At 47.6% G+C, this 21,980-nt stretch overlaps 1 protein-coding gene across 4 annotated transcripts in view; it reads right to left on the bottom strand.

Annotated features, from left to right (window-relative positions):
* LOC133344181 (zinc finger protein 704-like) overlaps nucleotides 1–21,980 on the bottom strand; it is a 62,879-nt gene that overhangs the window by 11,218 nt on the left and 29,681 nt on the right. For all 4 annotated transcript variants that reach the window (XM_061554200.1, XM_061554199.1, XM_061554198.1 and 1 more), the window contains 4 exons: nucleotides 11,627–11,781; nucleotides 8,264–9,102; nucleotides 6,759–6,859; nucleotides 5,055–5,358 (listed from right to left, as the gene is read on the bottom strand). In XM_061554200.1, coding sequence (XP_061410184.1) covers nucleotides 5,055–5,358; nucleotides 6,759–6,859; nucleotides 8,264–9,102; nucleotides 11,627–11,781 — 1,399 coding nt within the window. The remainder of the gene's footprint in view (nucleotides 1–5,054; nucleotides 5,359–6,758; nucleotides 6,860–8,263; nucleotides 9,103–11,626; nucleotides 11,782–21,980) is intronic.

Below are 21,980 nucleotides of genomic sequence, written 5' to 3'. Positions count from 1 at the left end.
AATGTTTTTTTTACGATAATTTATAGTGGTCGCAGATATAATTGATAAAAAAGGTCGCTCAGCAAACACGCCTGCTAACTTTAAAGACACGCTATGGGCTAGCTTCCCAACGTGTTTACAAACCACCTGCTCGAATTTAAAGGGCCGCATCGCTAAAAAAAAAAACCTCACCCGCTAGTCATTACTTCACCGAGCTGACAAAAAAGTGTTCGGGAGTGCCGGACACTGGAATGGCGTTCCAATGTCTCTATTGCGAAGTGTGTCGGTGACCACTCGTGAAAGTGATCACCGATTTCAGTTAGTTCCTGAGCGGCCGCAGTCCACTCCTGTTTCTGCAAGGGTCTCTCCTCCATACTCGGTGGACACGCACGTTATTGTTTGCGTTAATAACGCCAGGGTGTGGTGTTCATGTGTGATTGTTTCAAAGTGTACTTGAATGTCCTATTTGGCCCTCGGCATAGTAGTTACCTACCCCTGATCTACATACAAGAAAAAAATCACAAAGGTGCATCATGCACACATGCAGACCACTTGCGATACAATTTTAAAAAACACACACACTTGCATTAAATATGCAAATACAAGATCCGATCCCAGCAGCAGTTATCTGAACATACGGGAGCGTTCACTTATGCGACTAACGGCTGAATGAATAAAGCCAAGGCATGGCACGGTGCTTGATATCCCGATTTGACCAAAACAAGCAAATCAAAATTTATTGTTTAAATGAGACTTGAGGTAGTGCCCATTTTCTCATTACAGCCCTAAGACTCTGGTGAAAGTTCCACATCCGTATGACAGGACCAAGTCCATCCATACACAACCGCTCCACTCTCCCCCCCCCACCACTTGTGAAGCTGTCCTCATTTGATTAACCCTGAAGGGAATGATACCCCAAGCGAACCCCGCAACCAGGATTTCAACAACAACTCAAAGCCTTTCCGACCGCAATAACATTCCAAACAATTTATTGCCCAAGTCTCCACGGCAACTGGAAGCCAGGAGAGGGCAGCAAGCGTCTGCAGATCGCACATCCCGGCGTCAAACCAACAACAGCAGCAGCATCAGCTGGGGGTGGAGGCGGTGCCCAAGTTACAATTTGACACGAGAGCAACGTGGGGGACGCGGCACGTGACGCAGCACGTGACGCACCACGGTACAACACAGGCCACCGAGCGCACGTGCGGTTCTCGCGTGCCGCGGACAGTTAACCGGGCACCGTCGAGGCAACGTTAGGCGTGCGATTAATTTTACATTAGAAAAAAAAACTAAATATTGCTGACAATCTCTATGTATTCTGGTGATATCTGTCTGCTTATATGTCTGTCTATAGTTTTCTGGTTATATTCTATGCCGCTATTTCATTATACCTGATGATGATTGCTTGTGTTGCAATCGAAACGTCGTATGCTATTATTTAATTTATTATTTTATTTTTATACGTGACTTTACCGAAAAAAAACAAAGAATAATTGCTGACAATATTAAGAGATTTTAAAAACAAACTGGAAAAACTGATATATTTTTTTAAGCTCGCTGGCAGAAATGTGGGAACAATGTTCATGTGAAACTCATTTTGCTGGCGATACCCAAACAATGTTTTCATACAAGCTCAGACCTGTCAACCCCTTATCGGTGCCCTACTTTATTACAGACCAATTCAAACTTTATTGGACACCTCTCACTTGATATAGCTATCGTGCTGTGACGGTTCCACCTGAAGACGGAAGCTTGTGTTGCTTCCGAAACGTCGTGATTTTATTTTTATTTTACTTTTATTAATTTTAATTTTTTACCTACGTGACTTTACCGAAAAAACCTAAGAATATGAATCCTTGCAGTCACGAAAGCTTCAAATCTAGAAGTATTAAATGCAGTTTTCTGGGTACGGAAATACTTTCCAAGTCTGCAGACTTCAGACCCCGGCTGAATTAAGCCCTTGGGCACTACAGTACAGCGAATGCCATAACCCAATGGCGGCGACACCTGGCACCGGTGCATGTACCAGGTTAGGTGCATAAGAACATTTTGAAGTGGGCTCCGATGGGTTACAGAGACAGAGCCAAGTGTTTACATATGGGCAGAGGCACACGACGTTTGTGCGCACACCAATATCATGATTTTAATACGATCTTGCAGTGTAGTTTTTAAATGGCCGATGCGAGTGCTAAGTGTTGCCAAATCAAAAATGAATGGACTCTACAAAACAGACGTAAAATCTACCCCGCAGCTTATGCCCAGTAAACGGCACGATACGGTGTGCGAATTACACCAAAACAAATGATATTCTGTACGCCACATTGCCTGTGCACGTCCTCACCGCAGGCGTACTCACAATCAACCAACCAACAGAAGAGTAACGGAGAGAGAGGAAAACATTCAAAGAGGCTAACGATTTAGAAGCGGCGCATGGGCATCAACTGCTGCCATGCCAAGCAGTGCTGCTTCTATCCCCCCCGATTTGGCAGTATGAGAGTAATAAATACCAAGGGAATATTTACGCGAGCCGCAAGTCAAACATAAAAAAAGGTTGGTGCTTTCTCATCTGGCAGCGATGGAAGTAGTTTACATGTTTGTGCACAGAAGGGCTTTTTTGTCGCGTTACACAACGCACGCTATTGACGAAAACAGCAATGGACGATCGTGTGGTCCTTGCCACTACGTTAACCCAACAAATATAACCTATCCGTTTATACGAGGCATATGCCAGCCAGATCCTGTTTTCTGTCTTATGTGACCTACTACTGTATTCTGCCAAGTCATAATCTCTACTTTTGTTTTGGCACGTAAAAAAGTGCATCATTGCCAACATGTTAATTTAACACGCCTGCAAATGCGGCGTTTGTACTTAACGCATATGAAGCATTCCCAAGCCAATGTTCAACATTTTTATAAAATCAGTTATATTTATGTTTAGAAAAAAACCCACATTTTTATTACATACCTGTATGAGAACCACAATTTGCCCATTCCTGGGGGCTGGTGTTGGGAAACATCAACACAGGCTGTGAGTGAGTGCCTGAGTGCGTGCGCAAGTGCACGTCCACCCTTTTGCCCACTGCAGGCATGCGCTGTTGCCAAGCACACCTCACTCACTCGCTCACCATTAGCGCTGCCAGATTCGTTGCGTTTTGTTTACGCTTGTTTACCCAGGGAACAGCTCAGAGTCTCGAGACTGTTTCGAGGAGGGTCCTGCCAAGTTTTAGCAGGAAGGGGCAATCTCACTGCTGTGTGTGTCATCCCAAATGAGTCATTTGCAGGTGCAGTCTGTTCTCCTATAACGCGTGTTTTCAGAACGCGAATTGGATATATAACGCGATGAATATATTAGGGAACACATTTTTGTTAGAACGCGAACGCGAATTTGATATAATGCCATCGAGTGAACGGAGCTAGGTCGCGCGACGCGAGTAGGAACAAGCGGTTGTGCGGCTGCCTCGGCGTAGCGTCACGCAAGGCACTGGGATGCTGCTGGATGCTTCTAGATGCTACCCACGCGCCTCAGTCTTTCTTCGGCCTGCGTACGCATCTCAGTGTCATCGCGGACTGTGCTTTACCATACATTATATATTATTTGTTATAATAATAGATTTTGTCTCACCCACTGCTACTGCCTACACCTGCCTATTGTGGTTGTCTCTGCAGACTCAGGCCCTGCCATAGGACTGTGGAATTTCCACAGACTCAGGGGCAGTAAAGAAGAAATTAGCAGAAAACCACTTTGAATCGGAACAGCAGACTGTTACGGGCAAGAGGCTTAATGATACCTTCATGGATTAGTATTGATTCTTATGCTCACGATAAATGCTATGATCACATGTGAGTAAAAATTATTTTTGATAACTACGTGTTGCATGCAATTAGTTTACGCAACTCCTGCAGCCACGGAAGGCTCTACAAATACACATTGCAATGTAAAACAGTAATAATCTACACCCGGATAGAATCGCGGGGCCAATTTATAGTGTCCAAATGCGAACACATCTCAATACGGTGTACAATACGCCGTACACATCTTAATAGCTTGCACCTCCGATGAGCACGGTTGGCTACGTGCGGTGCGAAAGAACTTGAACATTGAAAAAAATCACTTCACATCTATCACTTAGGGTGGAAATTAGTTTTACCAAACCGATTCAATGCATCAATTGACAAGCAGGGTGAATAGTTACATGCGTCATCAGAATATTGATTTATCCTGGAGGAATCCGATGAGCTACTAAGCTCTTCACAGATGTCCAGGAGAGGCACGGGGTCTGAAAGTTACAACAACAAACACAACGTACAAACACGACAGGAGTGCAACGTATAGGAAAGGTAAACCAATAACTAAAAAAAAATACTCATTGGTTCTTTCGGTAAAGTCACGTATGTAGAAATAAAATTAAAATAAATCACGACGTTTCGAATGCAACACAAGCGCTCGACCTCCGGTGAAAATGGAGTAAACCACACAGTGAGGGAACACACAGAGGGGCATCGCACACAGAGCACACCGCAAACGGCAAACTGCACGGAGGCAAATACAGCAAGATGATGGGAGACGGGAACTCGGCAAACCTTAGAAATATAATGCGATGCAACCCAGTCGGCCAACAACACCGAAAGATTTGAAGCTTTTGTGACTGCAAGGATTCATACTCTTAGGTTTTTTCGGTAAAGTCACGTAGGTAAAAATAAAAATAATAATAGAAATAAAATAATAAATCACGACGTTTCGGAGGCAACACAACCTCACTTGATACAGTAAATTTAGCTGTGGCGGTCCCACCTGATGACGGAGACTTGTGTTGCCTCCGAAACGTCGTGATTAATAATTTTATTTCTATTATTATTTTTATTATTTTTTTACCTACGTGACTTTACCGAAACAACCTAAGAGTATGAACACCGAAAGAACCAATGAGTATAGTAATTCCTGCAGTCACGAAAGCTTCAATCCTAAATTCAAAAAAATAAACACAAATAAAACGAAAAACCATTTCTATCTTACCAGGTAAAGCCCACCACCCACCCACCCGCGTGCGTGCGTGCGGCCAGTGGCGATCGCCTACCTGGTACGCGTGGTCCGTGTGCACCGGGTGCCAGAAGCTGGTGGGCGCCGAGCGGCTGAGCTGCGTGGGAGGGTGCGGCTCCCTCTTGCCGGCCATGCTGTGCGAGCGGCACACCCCCGACGGGTGCAGCGACGACGGCGGCGGCGGCGACGACGGCGCAGGGAAGACGGGCGGCGCTATCACCGCCGTGGGGGACACGGGCGCCAGGCTGCTGAGTCCGTCCGTCAGCGAGTCCATGTTCACCTCCATCTCCGAGTAGTAGAAGTCCTCCTCGCCGTCGCTCAGGTCCGAGTCACTGTTGCGGCTGACGAGGGATGTTGGGGGTAGGGGGGGGGGCAGAGATTTGCAAAGCATTTTTGTTTGCACCGCACACGTGGGCAGCCTTTTTGTCAATGACTCACGTCCGCACAAATCGCTGATTCCTCATCTTGACAAGATATTGAACCGCCACTGTGGTGGCCCATTACTACCAAAATAATAATTTATGGCCTTTTCGTCAATCTACTGCTGAATGACGGTCTCCCCGCCCCACGCAGCTTGCGATGGTTACTTCAGCATACTTCACCATGCTGGTAAGTGCGGTGGAGATGCACAGCCATTGCCAATAACATCTGAAAAACCAGATTAAATGAGTCCACAGAGTTTATGCTTTAGACAAATTGCTGCTGGTTAATGTTAGCCTAGAATAGACCGATACGGAGTGGGGCAGAGTAGCGCACACACACACCCCTATGCACTCACTGGAGGATGTCCCAAGTTAGAGGATATGCAACTTAAAAATTGCTTTACCCAGACACCAGAGGGCGCTGCACATTTCCCATAACGCTTTAAGAGAAACGTCGCAAGCCAGCAAAGGGTTTCTATGAGGATGCAATCGTTTATAACATTTTAAATACCATCGTGGTTTACTAATTTACACTCCATTCTAGTTTATTGGTCTACATCCCACAGAGGGAAAACGTAACCTCAAACCAAATAGCTTTCACCTAGCAGACACCTACGAAGACAATCTGCGTCAGTTTCTAAAGACACAGGGAATCTTTACTTTGGGGAACGGTGTAGCGTCTGCCGCACTTGTTACCAAGTTGCCGGGTGCCAACGCGACGCACATGGAAGTTCATTTGAAGAGCTTCCCCTCCCCCCCACCAAAGGAAGCACCAAGCAGGTCAAACTTGCCTCAGACAGGCAATCATAGGTAATAATTTACCAGATGACAAATGTATTCTTTACCGCAAGTTACTGTAACAGCACTAATCCGGTTCTAGAGGGAGAGTATTTTCACCCCCTCCCCCCACCCCCAGAAGCGACTATATCGCCCGGTCACCACAAGGGCCTCTTGCGGTAGTGACAAAAGCGGCGAAGGTGGACGCGTTAACGCATCACGCCATCAATATCCCAACGTCAGCAGCAGCAGCGGGCGGAGTGTATCCCTGTACTGTCTCCTTCCACAAATGCGAAGGAGACATCGCCGCGGGTACACACTCTGCTGCTCCTGAAGCGACTATCTGACTTGGACAACCTGAATGTGAAATTGCAGCCGTTGTTTTGCGTCTACATCAGCCATACGAAAGAAAAAAGATATCCCGACGTCTTAGTTGGCCCTCGGTAAGGAAAAGCGTCCGTCACTCATGCTTTCGAGAATTAAGTACTCCTTTGCTGGATCGGCGGCGGCGGCGGCAGCAGCAGCTGCAGCAGCCAGCTCACCCAAGATGCAGTCGGCGAATGTGTCTCTGCATCCCCGACGCGGTGCTCAGGACTTTCTCGCAGTTGGGCCACATGCACTGGAACATCACCTTCAACGAGTTCTGCGTTCGCTCGGCAGCAAACAAAAACACAACGCAGCACGAGCAATGCGCGACGCGTTCAATGAAGCGGCAATGAAGATGCAACCAACGCAAGAGGTCAGCCCTGCACAGCATGGGTGCTGCAGTGCCATACCGATGAACCGCATGGATTAATGTCAATTCTTAAGCTCACGATTTATTATGACACATGTTTTATTATTACACTTGTTTACCCGGGAAAGCATCATTGGGTTTCAAGATGCTTTTTCAGGGAGGGTCATCAAGTTTTTACAGGATGGGACGATGCTTGCTATTTATAATTCCAATTGAGTAACTTGCCGTTAATTTATCAGCTTTCGGACGTTTGACCAATGCCAGTCATGATGTCTTTGTTTTTTAGCTACGCGAAATGAACTTTAAACTGCAGAACTGATACTTGCACCACGTCGCATGTGTAAGAATCGATGCCTTTATATTTCGTATTCGTTGCAAGAGGTTTGCGTGACCCCACTAGAAACTGCAACGTTTCATTTAAAATGTGAAAGCGAGCGAATCTCGAGTCACGACCCTGACTTGCGACAGAATCAGAACCTTCATTTATCCCGGAGAAATCCGTTGAGGTTTGAAGCTCTGTCACAAATGCCCAGTACGATGCAACAAGTGGCGAGAAAGTGGAATTGGTATGCGAGGATCACATTCCCCTTTGTGCAAAATCCATTCAAATGTTTCACATTATTTTGTGAACGTTACCCACACTTCACCCCACCAGCGCCCCCCTTAATGCAGCAACTGTCTCACCGTCATGTACCGCAAAGTGGGCAAAGACAATGATGAATTGAGGAACTTATCCCAGATGCCTATAAACACGTTAACCTGGAATGAAACCTCGCGTCTCTAGGATACGAGACCTGCGCGCTGGATTTTACAGTCGCACCACTGTGGCCCTACTAAAAGTGAATTACTCCAACATGCTCATTGCCAGGTCAGTTTTGTGCAATTAGTGCCTTTTCATGTCCTCTAATTAACACCTAGCAACAAAGTCAGACAGCTCAGCACAGAGTGGCCAAACGACTTGCCTTGGTGGCTCGTACAATTCACGACTGCTGCCAACAAATGAACACTCATCATCAGCCATTATCAATGCACTGCTGGCTGAAGGTCTCCCGAAGCCGTCACCATCTGCCACAACTCACTTAGCACCTGCACAGGAGTCGACTTCGCAAATCAGTCCACCTCCGTGATGGGCCGTCCACTCTGGCGCATTCCCTCCATTGGCTGCCACTCCAATGCAACCCTCAACAAACCGGCCTCCTCCGTCATCCCTGCCCGCGACGCGCCCCCGCTCTGGCCGCCCAGTAACCTCTCTTGACGTGCACAACTCATGCCAAGCCGACCACCAGGACGACATTTGGCTCGTGCGCGTACCTTTCTCTTCCTGGGCGACGGCTCGTCCAAAAACGAGCCCCCCTCCATGTCTCCGTCCTCGCTCATCCTCACGTTCGCCACTCTGAAGCCGGCGCCGTCGGCGCCGCCCCCCCTTGCAGCGCCGCACAGGAACACGGGGGGGGGCTGCCCCCCACCGACGGTGGCGGCGGTGCCGCCAGCGCCCCGAGCTTCCCACGTGCTGTCGGGCTGGCGCACGGGCAGCGGCGGCGGTGCGTGCTCGCTCGACGGAGGCAAGCGCGCGGGGAGCGTGCCGCTGATGCCGCGCGCCTGCGAGCCGTTGAAGAACGTTTTGGACGCGGCCTTGGGCTCCTTTGCTTTCAGCGCCGGCCGAGCGAACGAAGCGACCACGGCTCCGTGCGCCGCACATTTCCCCGTCGCGCCAGACGTGGCGAGAAATGACGGTGGCGGCGGTGGCGGCTGCGGCTGGTTACGGCACCTGCCAGCCATATCAGCCTCGTGTTTCACACGCTGGCGCTGTTGCTGCGGAGGCTGCTGCTGCCGCTGCGGTTGCTGCTGCAGTTGCTGCTGCGGTTGCTGCTGCGTTTGTTGCTGCGGTTGCTGCTGCTGCTGCTGCCGCCCGGTGGTCAGGTCGTCATCTCCGCGCTGCTCGGAGGACCCGGACTCGAAACGGAAGGGCAGGATTGCATCATGAGCCAGCGGCTTGGGCGATGGCGTGGACGGCTGGGAGCGGCGGTCGGTGCTGGCCGCGTCCCAACCGCACTCGGCCACGCGGGAAGCGCCGCCACCTCTGCCGTCGTCACTGCCGCCGCAGCTCACAGACGTGGCGTCGTGCTCGGGCCAGGAGCTGGCACAGAAGACTGCACACACACGCACGTGCAGAGCGGACCGTGCCGTGCCAGGTTAATTGCGCAGGCGGTGCACGTCACGATCTGGCATCGCGCGTCACTAGCTGGCATCGCTACAACGGCGGGAGTCACGACAATCCACGCTAATTGTCGCGGGGGATGCATCCCGAACGTGCGTTCGCATCGAGCGATTACTTGGACGTAGAGGAGGCACGCGGACAAGAGTTTAATTGTAAGTGTCCGTTGTTTAATGCTCTTGTGGAAAAGTTGAGAATAATTGAGCAGAAGCGAGTTAATGTCGAGGCTGACGAAAATCGGATGAACACAACCTACGGTGGATGTAATGATACAGATAAAAAATAAGAAAATCGATGTTTACGCTCACGACACGTGCATGGAATTATGGACCTGAGAAATTGAATTTAAATACGACACATTCACATGACCCCTATTGCCATAAAGGCTCAAAACACTAACTGCAATAACACACCACCCAACAAAGCCTTTATGATACACAGTCTAGCAACACATGTGCATGCAATTTGGACTACATTCTTATAACTTTTGAAATGTTGGGAGAATTTTTTGAAAAACAAAAAAAGTGTGTGGATGCTAGTAAACACATGTGTGTATGAATCCTAGCAATATTGGACTAACATGTGATGGTGAAACACGAGATCGCAAAGTAGAGGTAAATGATGGACGGCAAACTGTGTTTACATTAGTAAGAAGAAAGTATCAAATGTGGATTTCATCAGCTGAGACAGTTTTACTCAATTAAGCGCAGTCATTTCTCATTTTCCCCAACTTTCGTTGGGACGGCATTTAAATCGCGCACTGGGCGAGACGGAAGAACTGGCGCATGAAGCCAACTGGGCCGTATGAAGAAGACCTGACCTCACCCCAAACAAAATAAACGCAACGTCAGCGCAACCCAGAATTACTCGACATGCCACTGCACATTAAATCCTGGACATCGGTGCACTTATCAATGTGATTAAGTTAGATTTTTTTGTTGCGTTGACAATCGCATGTACGTTTTTTAAAAAATACATTATTGATTTTGCTGCACATAATGAAATATCTAACAATAAAAATAAAAGTCCGGCCCTGTGGTGTGGAACGTTGATTCCCGCTCACAGCCAAGCGGGTACCTTGTGTGGGTGTGCAAACGTCGCAACTGGGGAGACAAAGGTGGTTGTGCGTGGTGCTGGCCACCCACCCCGTCGTGTGCCGTGCTGGCCTTCATTAGGTGCTCGCTAACGGCAGTTGCCCCAACAGCCTGTTATTGACGCTATATGGGGGGAGGGTGAATGTTTGTCTTTGTTGGAAGGTACCACACTGCAACTGATGGGCCCTGCCCACTGTTGCCTTACGACAGCTTGCCGCTCGACCAAACTCGCAATCGAACGTGCCGCCGTGCGGTTTTGAAACGTTCACTCGTGCCAAGTCAGTTTGAGCGTGACTAAATGCGTACTGGATTCCATTATTCTATCGTACATTCGAAAAACAAATGTATAAACGGATCAAGGACACTACTACTTTTCATTCACGGCCTTATGAGTGCGAAGCTTTTTTACAACTGCTAATATTGGTGGAAAATTACAACTGCCACTTACAAACATTCATGCATCAAAATTTTACCGCTCTGAAATGCGGTGCCTGGCTGTCCCGCTAAATTTAATTCGCAAAAGCTGCAGGTCTCCAACTCTTACCCACGCTATCTTTCCAGCATCTATTTTCGTGCTATAAAGAAGGACCATTGTTCGAAAATGTCACCTATTATAGATTTGTTTCCCTTTTCAAGGCAGCGTTATTGATGAACGGGTTGAGTTTTTTTTTTTACTGTGAACGGGTTAGCAGCTGACAGCCAACACTGCCAGGCAATGCCGATCATTTCAAATGCGGTCAACTCTCGATTACACGGCGGCAACAATCGGGAGGTGGGGTGAGGGATGGGCTGGATAATACCAAAACGAGGATCATGCAAAAAAAACTTACAATTGGCTATAAAAACCCCAAGTATTACATGCCGGCATGTTTTTCAGTCACGCTGGTACCGAGTCACCGACCCGCGGCGAGTGAGGAGCAGCTACAAACTAAACGAGCGTGTAAGGCAAAGACCTTTTCATTAATTTTTTTCACAACAACCACGGTTAACATCGGCGACACGGGATAATCCACAAACGGGTGAATCGAGTTTACCCGTATGGATCTAACGTACGTGTTGTTTGAACTGCACTACTGCCAGGATATGCCCCCGGAGGAGCGGCGCTGTGAATGGTTGCAGAAACCACAGTCTGCTCAATGACTTAGCGATGCTGCGGAGCGGAAAATACTCTGCATTATTTCGGCTCTTGTCCTGGCACAACCCCCCACAGCCCCCGACCCTGTGTACACAACACCCCTCCGCTTTGGTTTTGCATTGCACGGCTGACCCCCCGAGAGAGAGACCCCCAAATTCCTTGCGAACTTCCTCAACCCGGAGAAAAGTCAGTGTCCGGCGGAAGGTCAAAGAGCAGTTGGGGTTACTCACACTTGGGAGCTGGCTCCGAGGGGAGGGGTGCGTCCGGGGTGTTGAAGGCCGGCATGGTGAGGGACCCAGGTGACGCGCTAGGGCAGCTGGAGGACAGGCTGGTCAGCACCATCGCGGCCATCACGTGGTCCATCTTGGGCTCATTCCACCCGGTTCTGCTCGCATTTGCAAAAAAAAAATAAACGTTGAGTGAGCGAACGGGCGAACCTTTATTTTAGGACTTGAGGAATCCGATGAGCTATGAAGCTCTTTTTTCCGCAGATGTCCCCGTAGCGCGTGTCAGACAGTGACAACAGTTACAACAACAAGCAACTAAGAGCACCGTCGTTATCATCATCATCATCATCGGCTGTGGTGATGCAGCCCATTGGCAACCCTAGGCAGAAGTCCACTTCTGTTCCCACCCCAACTCTCTTTTCACCACACGTCAACACACCTTGGTGTTACTCAATGAGAACTCGACAAATAATTCGGGCCCCCCTTCTCTACGGCAATGGGATGCGACTGTGGTCTCATGGTAATCGTGCTGGACTTGCAATCCAGAGGTAGCTGGCACGATGACGAGCTTCACATCAGCATACCACGTGCACGTATTTGGTATGGGTCATTGTTTTCCCCGGCACCTCCGAATCAACATACACATGTCCAACTTAGCTCTAGACACGACTGAGATGAGAGATTCATTAATTGATTATGTAAATTTTATTTTTGTTCATGTTTATTAGGATCTGAACGAGTCCATATTTGATGAATTCCTATTTTTCATTCATGTGGGCCCCTTGGGTTTCTTTGGGCCCTAAAGCTTTTTTTTGTTTAATCGTCTATTGGTTTGTTTGGACAATGATAATGTTAATGCATTTCAACCGTAGCCTACGTCTCATTCTGACATATCATCATCAAGTTCGTTCAGAAGTAGGAGGCATAAAACTGAACTTAGTAACTAATGATAATTTACAGGCTTTTGTAAATCCACTGCTGGATGAAGGCTTCTCCAAAAAAGTTTTGGCGGTGGTTTGAGTGGACTTCAGCATGCATTGGTCAGTGTCGCTTAATGAGTGTTCACCCGTGCAGAGATCACGGACGGCTTACAGCGCCGTGGGCAAACCACTGCCCCACACCGCCCACAGCTCTACCCCAACTCTGCGCATTTCAAATCGACAGACCTGGCTGTTACGTGCGATTGCATGCTCATAAATTAGCGTGAACCAAGCGTGACTATATCTTCACGGTTATTTCACCCAATGTGCACATGACCGTTATACGCTATTTACATTTTCTCAAATGTTGGCTTGGGGTTATGACCCCAGCAACCTTCGCTCGTGAATAGTGTCACGTGGACACTCCCAAGGTCAGAATTGTAACAGATGGCGCGGCTTTAATTGCACTTTACGGCAGATGCCACACTTCTGACAATCCCGAACCCTTCATTTTAAATTCCGGTAGCCCTTCATAAAATCGGCAGAAGAACACTGCCAATGGGGGGGGGGAATTGCAAAAGGCAGCAAGCGCAGATAGGTTGGGTCCAGCACCGGCGTGCTTTTTACGGCCGCAAAACAGACGTGAGAAGAGATCCAGCGGAGCGTCGGTGACACGCGAGTGCGAGCTTGGCATTGCTCAGCGGTGTGAACATTTCTAAAAACACACGGCCACTAAATATCATCGTCATCGTCAATCATCATCAGCCATGTTCCACTCCGATGCTGAATGAAGGCCTTCTCGTGTCATCGCCGTACTTTGGCCATGCTGGTCAGTGAAGGCTGGAAGAATAGTCAGTGTAACACCAAAGAAATATTAAATTATCCCAAACACAACTGTCGGCAGTGGCAGAGCATGCTTGTCAACAAGGACACTCAATTGATTTTGATAACGTTGAAGTGTTGTGTAAAACTAATTATTACTGGCCAAGACCAATCAGAGAATCCATTGAAGTTGAGAGAAACAGAAATAACTTCAATCGCTCTGGCAGCTACAGGCTTAGTGCGGCCTGGAAGCGTATTATTAAATAAATACAATTACAATTCCCTATAAGGGAAACAAATACTCATGAATAACAATTGAATGATTACTAATCTATATAATTACAATACCATCCCCCTCTTTGCCTCGAATCACTGCACCAGATTGAATTAAACGATGACGTCACCCTGCTGCTGCTCTATTTAAGACCGGGAGCAACAGGAAAGCTTCACCATTCTTGCCCGATGAAGCTGATTGTAATTACCAGCGAAACGTCGTACTCAAATTTTAAAATGCTGTTGATTCTCTCTTCAACACACCAGTGGGCTAAAGAAGTGAATTATTTTGTCCTTTGAAAAACGTGACACATTTTTTACTATTTGGCCATGTCGGGTGGTGGAGGGTTACGACACATTTATAAACAACGCGATCTGACCCAAAAACCTATATTATGGAAGAATCGTACTGGACAACAACAATGGACGTTGCTGTCCTACTGCAACCGCTTGCCTTCTACAGTGGACTGCCACGGTCCATAGCCTACAATAACCTGCCACGCATAGTGGTTGCCCATCCAAGCACTATCCAGGGTCAACGCTGCTTCGCCTCCAAGATCAGGTGCACTCCCGATTCGCACTGTTGGCTACGTACGCTGCGAAAAGATGTTCAACATACGTGCATACATACCCCAGGTGAATTGGTCAATTATTAACATAAATATAAAACAGATTTGTTGCCTACTTGTGACAACAACAACAAGAAGCCTTGGGCATTGAACACAAATAATTGTTGCTTTGAAGCACGCACACACACACGAAGCTGTGGTTCATCATTAACAGTGGTTCCATATATCACAGTGTCAACACAGCAATAGCATCTACACACACGTACAAATGGAGCCAGACGAGACTATTTTTAAAGTAAACAATAGCATCACACACACACACATTCTGTAACTTACCTTCCCTCGTCTCAATTACATTCACGTGGCGACAATCTCGCCTTGTACGGACGAGCCCATCGTTTTCAGCGAGTGTGCACGCGCGGGCATTTCAATAAAGTTACACGGTGCGGTGCGCGCGTGAGCGAGACTGCCCTTGACTTTCAAATACAGCACGAAGTCCACATTAAGTATTTGCGCCAGCTACTGTCATGCACACAGACACCGCGGAGAGCACGCTCGATCCCCAAGCACAAAATGATCCACGCTGGCGATTTGTCGCGTGGCACTCCTCGTGGGCCTGCTTGGGTCGCCATGAAATGGCAATGTAACGTTCTGACCCCGTGCCCCCGACTGCACATCTGTGAACAAGAGCTTTGTAGCTCATCGGATTCCTCCAGTGTAAATATTCTGATTTTGATAAAATGCGATATCACACGGTACAAGTTCCCGTGATAATATAATGGTTCCGTCCGTTTTGCAAAACACCACTGTATATTGTCATCGTAGCTCATGTCGTCTTCCTGAAAAAAATTATTCTGACTATTTATCAGTGCCAGAGATATATTAGACAATTCATCACCTGGGGCTAAGTGCCATCAATCAATTTAATGCTTGAAAACATGTTTGAGTAAATGTCATAATTTGAATAGTTCATTTCGTGAATTGTTTGGTTATGGTTAGGGTAATTGATAGCACACGCGTGATAAGTTGTTATGGATTATGCAGTTGAATAATGTTTAAATCATCCGTATTTTAACTGGAAGTACAGATGAGCAAAAAGACAATACACCGAAAAATGCGAATTACAAAGTTACAGGAAACTGAAATCGTAATAACAATCTTCATATCATGAAATGTAATATCGTCTCACCAAAGAGGGCTTCACCGCAACCCTGGTGCCTCTACACGGTTGTGTTACAGGGGGCTTCATTCACCACGCGTGCCAAAAAAACCGCAGACATTTTATGGCGAAATGTTTTTTGGCAAGCCTCACTTGCAGACACATTGAAACGATCGTGGTATTTTTGTTTAATTTCATCAAGTTAACAAACTCAAAAGCATTTTAATGGAGGTTACAGATAGATACACGATTAAATGTGTCCCTTTAACATTTTTCAGTGCTTTGTGTTCGTCCAGTTCAAAGTTTGAACGCACTGGCTACGATTAGTATGTTTAAGCAAAAAGGGAAATCAAGTGGTGATGGGAAGGCCACATCAACAGAACGACAGATGAGCGATTAGAGATTAAATTAACTGTGGAGTTGACAGAAAGAGACGGTAAAATAAGCAGAGGAAGAGCCTATAAAAATGGAGCTTTATAGCTTATCAAATTCCTCCAAGACAAGTAAAGATTCTGATATATGGCAATTAGATGGAATAAAAAAGTTGAGGCCACGACTGGACAGGACCAACTAAGGAAAGGAATGGAAGAAAATCGGGAAGTCCTTTACCCATCAGCGGGGAAATGACAGGCCGACAACAACATTAGTTAAAATAATGTTTGTATACATGTACTGTTCACGGTTACACGGTCATCTCGTACAGCATCTTCAGATATTCTGATCGTGCAGACAATTTATACATTTCAATTGGGAGGGATTGGGTGGCACTCTGTGGTCAGCGCACTGCCCTATAACCCTGATAGCCGGAGCTCAATCATCAGCCATTGCCGACACCATTGGCGAGGAACATCTGAACTGGCCCTGGGCTCCTCCTCTTCACCAATTGACACTGACCAAGAGCGGTGAAGTATGGTTAAAAAAACAACAACCCCATGACCGATTTGGCGCACGGAGACTTTCATCCGGCAGCGAATTTGACAGTGGGGCTGCAACTATTATTTATTTATAACAATTTAAATATTATTATCCTTATTTCGTACCATCTGCTATGGTGAATGTTGAGTTGTAAGTTCACAGTATGAGGGGGCTAAACTATCGACACCTGCTCGTTTTACAAACTGCAACTTGCACAATATAAGCTTATGAAACCGACAAAAGTTAAGTAATATTGGCCTAAGGTTGGTTAATAGCGTTCACTTACATGGAACAAGCATCTTTTTAAGAAAACCCAACTTTAATTATGGTCTCGTAAATGTCACCGCTTCCCATTCATGTGCGCTGTTAAAAGTTACTGCATTGACTTCTTATTTTATTTTCTCCCCGGCCACATTTTGCCGCTGGCGGAACCGAGGAGTGCGTTTTTGGCACCGGTCCCTTCCTCGGCAGCCCGAGCGCGGTTCACCTCGGTTGACTCGGGCGCCTGCGGAGACCGGCCTCGTCGTTCGACAGTGCGGCGGCCTGCGTGCCACGCCACGGGCGCTCCAATCTTTTATCGTCTGAATTAAAATTAGAGGGTTTTTTTTTTTGCAGATAAAAGTTCACCCTGCCCCCCCACCCGCGCCCCAGCCCCCCACCCGCGCCACTCCCTATTTTAGTCGATTGCGCGCTAATATGTCTCGCGCCGTGTCACTAGTCGAATTTGCCGAGGTGTAAACGGTTTAAAAACACGAATGGTTTCAAGCTTGTTTGAGTTGAGACGCACGCCTCGGTTACAATCTCTCACGAAATCCAGTGCCGTAGTAAGAGCCCGTGTTAAAGAGTTCCAGGCAGCACAAGCAATTGAGCACAATGGAGGTGATCGTGCCAGAATTTGTCCTCAGTGGCGTTTCTTTATTTAGTTATTTATTTATACTTCCGCCCTGATGTTATTCCCACTGTGCTATCGGTGTGGCGTTACAGGACTAAGTATCCATCGGAACTACAAAATAGCGGCGCATCCCTTCACAACGGAATGACTCACAGAAGCAGATATCACAGCACTCCTTCTGAGACCCTGTCCAGTGACCACTGCTCCACAGTTGACAGCAGCACCTTCCCACCCCGCCACCAGCAGATGTGTTTCGCTAACTTCCATTCGAGTAAACATTTTTGAGACTCAAAGTGCTGAAACTCATCCAAAATTAATCGCGGGGTTGTTTTATTCCTTCTATTATTATTATTGAGCAGTCATTTTTTTAACCACAGGATTCTCAGCACTCAGATCTGAGCCAGCTGGCCATCTCAAGAGATGATTTGTATCATAAGACCGAGTGTTCATCCAGAGGTCTCGCTGGGCAGTGATCGCCCCATGCGGTGGAAAACTGATTTTTGTGTTTAGTTTGTTGTCCTTGCCCCGCACCTCTGATTAGCACGGTTGGCTACGTACGGTGCGAAACGTACATACAATCTGCCCGTGGTTGGTGGGGGGGGGGCACAAGACATACCATGCTACCAAGGAGTGTGGGTTAGGTGACCATACTTCACCACGCCAGTCAGTGCTGGTTGCAGGCGTGGTAGGGGGTGGTATAGAAGTACAGGGACAATGGATTGTGCTGCACTGCCATCAACTGCACGCATCACTTTCATTACTTTCCAGGACTCAAGCCTGCTTAGCCTCCTGAGCTCTGACCGAGATTGATCACATTGTGGACGATTTGGTGGTCATAGGCAGAGTGGCGCGCCCGGTAAGCAATCCCTACGCTTTCATTTTAACACAACGGAAAGTCCTAGGCATGAATCTCATGAACAACAGCAATAATGACGATACGCTTTATTACTCTAAGCCTCAATGAGTCTTAAGACTCGCCTAAAAAAATGGATCCTGCAGTGGGATGTTTGGGGAAATTGAGTCGATGAGTATTTACATGTGAGAGGTAACTGGAGTAGCACCAGTCCAATGGAGGAGAGGGGGGGGGGGCAACACTCAAGAGCTCTGCACAGATTGATTCAAGAACCCATGAACATACTGCAATCTCCTTGAGCCATGTTTGCAGCAGAGGGCAGTGCAGGAAAAATCCACTGGTTGTACTCTGTACCCCCCTTGCCGTGAAATACACACCGACTACTGCGGTGAAGTATGGTCAAATAACTCCCACGATCCACACAGCGGCTGGGGGGTGGGGGGAGAGAAGGCCGTCATCCTGCAGTGAATTGTGGCCACCTCGTAGCCCAAAACAACACTTGGTATCAAGGCAGTCTTCCATCAATGTACCAACCAGGCTCGAAATATGCTTAGCTTAAAAAATACCCGACGAGATTTGAAACATTTGGACCGATTTAATTTGCAATTTTAAAAGGAGCACAGCACTTTAAAAAAATATACATTTCTACCCAACGGAGTGCATTTTCCATCAGGAATCCCTCTGGGAGTAATAACTCACGCACTGCATTCTTCTTTGGGAAATCCCACATCCAATGTGTTCATTTTTCTGTCACTTAAATTTTGGAATAACTCGTTCCATTCTTTGCTTCGCATAAGCAGGAAAACAAAATAAGTGCAATTAACGGCAGATGTTTAGCTTTTTTAAAGTTAAGGGGCAAAAGTTAAGTTAACAAAGAATATAGAGTAGTACAGTGGAAGGCTTGAAGCCCATGGGAACAATTTCCAAGTGGCTATCTGTTGTCAGCGGGGCCTATTGAAGGCTTGTTTTGGTGCACCAGATGAAGTGTTGAAACACCGCACACACACGGTGCACCGTATGGACTTTTTCTGAAGCGAACAAGGGATGCTGCCTTGGTTGCAATAGTTAGCACCCTGGACTTTGCAGATCTGAGGTCACAAGTTCGATTTTCGGGCAAGGCAGTTGAAACTATAAGGGCAAGTTCCTTAAACATAACAACAAAAAAATCGCCCTGCATCTGTCCACCCATAATTTGTGGTAGGGTAAAATATGGGTAGACAGACCTCTTCCGAGATGTCTGGCCAGCGTGAAAGAGTAGGCAAAATACCCTCTCGGTGGGCTCTCTTCAGCTCCCCCTCTCATGGAGGCCACTCACCAGCAGGGGCATGAGCGCAAGCTATTGCAGGGCTGCACCTTTACTTTACCACTTCACAACTTAAACTGTTGGCAAAGCACGACTCCAAATGTTGTTTTCCCTCAACTCGCGGAGCAATGGCACCTCATGCTGGGCTGCATCCAATCCCTGCTCCATGAATGCTTGGAACCGCTCCCACTGTGCCTTGCTTTGTGCCAAGGCCACAGAAAACTAACAAGACCGTGCGGTGCGTCACACGTACGCAGTACTAAATAGCGCATCACACACCCAGAGTACCGAGCAAAGCGGCACAGCACAGCAAACAAAGACAAAGATCCCCCAGTATAGTCTTAACAGACTGTTGGGGCAAGTGTTGTTAGCGAGTAGCACCTATCCCATGAAGGCCGGCACGGCACACGAGTGGATTGGTGGCCAGCACCACGCCCAGCCGCCTTTGTCTCTCCAGTGGCAATGGTTACACAATCGCACTAGATACTCATTTAAGGGCCGAGTCAACCTAGGGGAACCCACAACCGATTCAGATCAAATCGAACTCGTGCCGCCGGGTTCGTAGCGTAGTGCGCTAACCGCTACACTACCGCTTGCCACGGTAGTAAATAGTGCGTCACACACCCAGACGACTGAGCAAAACGCCACACGCAATACAAAGCTGCACGACGCACACACACATGCGGTACTGGCAAGAACACTGAGCACGCGCGTTACTGAACAGAGGGGATAGAAAACACACAGCGGCAACTTAAAACACGACAAGCAATGCGAGCACAGTGAACGCCCGACGGGGAAAGTCGTAAAAGAAGGGAAACTATTACACACGAATTCAACTATGTAACGATGGCAAAACAGTGCAGTTAACTCAAGTCACCTCCTTGCCTCAAACGAATCAACGGGGGCAACAGTTTGAGTCTTTCTTTCAGCACGCCCCGATTCGGTGACAACTCCACGTTCCCATGGTGGGGGCCAGAACACACGGCCCGCCAAAATACGGTCCGCGACTTAAATTTTTATCTGGTCCACGGGCACACGAGGCCTACAAATTAACAACAGCTGGCAAAGGATATTTCTTCATCGATGCAAGTATTTGAGCCCACACTAAAATCGGTTACTCGAGGGGAATATTTTCAACCTGGCGAACACTTTCTAATTTTAGTGCACTGCCACGACCAGCAAGGCCTCTTGCAGTGACACCAGTGGACCGAAGTTTGCGAGTTAATGTACGAAACTCTTATTCGGCCCTCGGTAAGGATGCCGCCACACGTCTGCCTCTCGGGAGCTCACAGCCCGACTTCCCACAAAAGGCCACCTTCTGGTCCCCTGCTGCGTATGGTATGAAAGAAGTTCAACATACATACATCCTGGTCGCGTATATGAAACATTGCCGTTTTCTACTTGATCGGACATTCGCCTGGATTTTATGCCCGTGTATAATGTTTTTGATGCCCGAGTGATGACAGGTTGCTGAGATTCTAAACTGGGATCGAATTAAGGCCCCCTACCCACCACCATGCCCACGCAACTGGTATCGATGCCGCGAGATTCAACGCGACGACAACAAACGCTTTTGTTTTCACTTTAATTACTACCGTTAGCCAACAATTTGTACTCTTTTGCAACCTCAAGTATTGTTATTATGTAGCTGCTGCTGCAATGCAAGGAGTTGAATGGGGTCCCCTTCTCTGTTCGCCAGGTCTTTGAAGTATATCATTATAATGCATCTTACATTTTGGCACAGAGGGGATGGTCCGCAGGCCAAACAAGCGCCAGTTTAGATGAGCGGAGCAATGCCGGGAACAAGATTCACAACGGCTTTTTTTTTAAACGCTCATATTCTTCAATGGTTCATAATTAATATATATTTTTAAACATCGTGGCAGATGCGTCGATTTACACGTGCGATTGAATGCAAGCGTCACGAGTTCAACGTTACAGTAGAAGTTATATACAAGTGTAATGACGACTTGGACGCACTTGTCTTGAGATTGTTTCTTTATTAAGGGGCCACGTGGACAGGCGGAGACCCCCACTGCAACAGCCACGAGTCGCCCGCCCATTTTCCTGATATACGGTGAGTGGCCACGCCCATATTCCCGAACCTTCTCGCTGGCCCGAGACCACTCGCTCTTCCACGGTCCTACGTCAACTGGCCATGACCATATTATCGATCATTCCCGTGGCCCACTAGTCCATTCGCACTGCAGGCCGACTCCCCTGTCATTACCTCCCGTGGCCACTAGTCCATTCACACTGCAAGCCAACTCCCCTGTCATTACCTCCCGTGGCCAGTAGTCCATTCGCACCGGAGGTTGACTCGACTGTCATTACACAAGCAGCACTCCGTACGTGAAGTAGTGTACTTGTATCAGAAGTTGCACTTGGCTTCCTCCCCCACAAGTGCAACGTAAGGATGTGTTGCGTCTATGAAAACTGTGCTCACTGGAGATCTGTGAAAAACTGGACACTGCTGGGCACCTGTGAAAAAGTGCTTCACAGCTCATCGGATTCCTCCAGTCGAAATAAGTATTCTTATTATGCTTATATCCAGCATCCGAATCACAGTTCCGCATGATTTGGACGCCCTATCATCTTGCCGCAATCCACCGATCCAGAATCCCAAACTCGACGGCCTGCTCAATTTCGCC

The sequence above is a fragment of the Lethenteron reissneri genome, chromosome 19 (assembly GCF_015708825.2).
Source record: "Lethenteron reissneri isolate LAM-NWPU_2019-01 chromosome 19, ASM1570882v1, whole genome shotgun sequence".
In the NCBI taxonomy this organism is placed as follows: domain Eukaryota; kingdom Metazoa; phylum Chordata; class Hyperoartia; order Petromyzontiformes; family Petromyzontidae; genus Lethenteron; species Lethenteron reissneri.
This window is presented reverse-complemented; position numbering and strand designations above follow the sequence as displayed.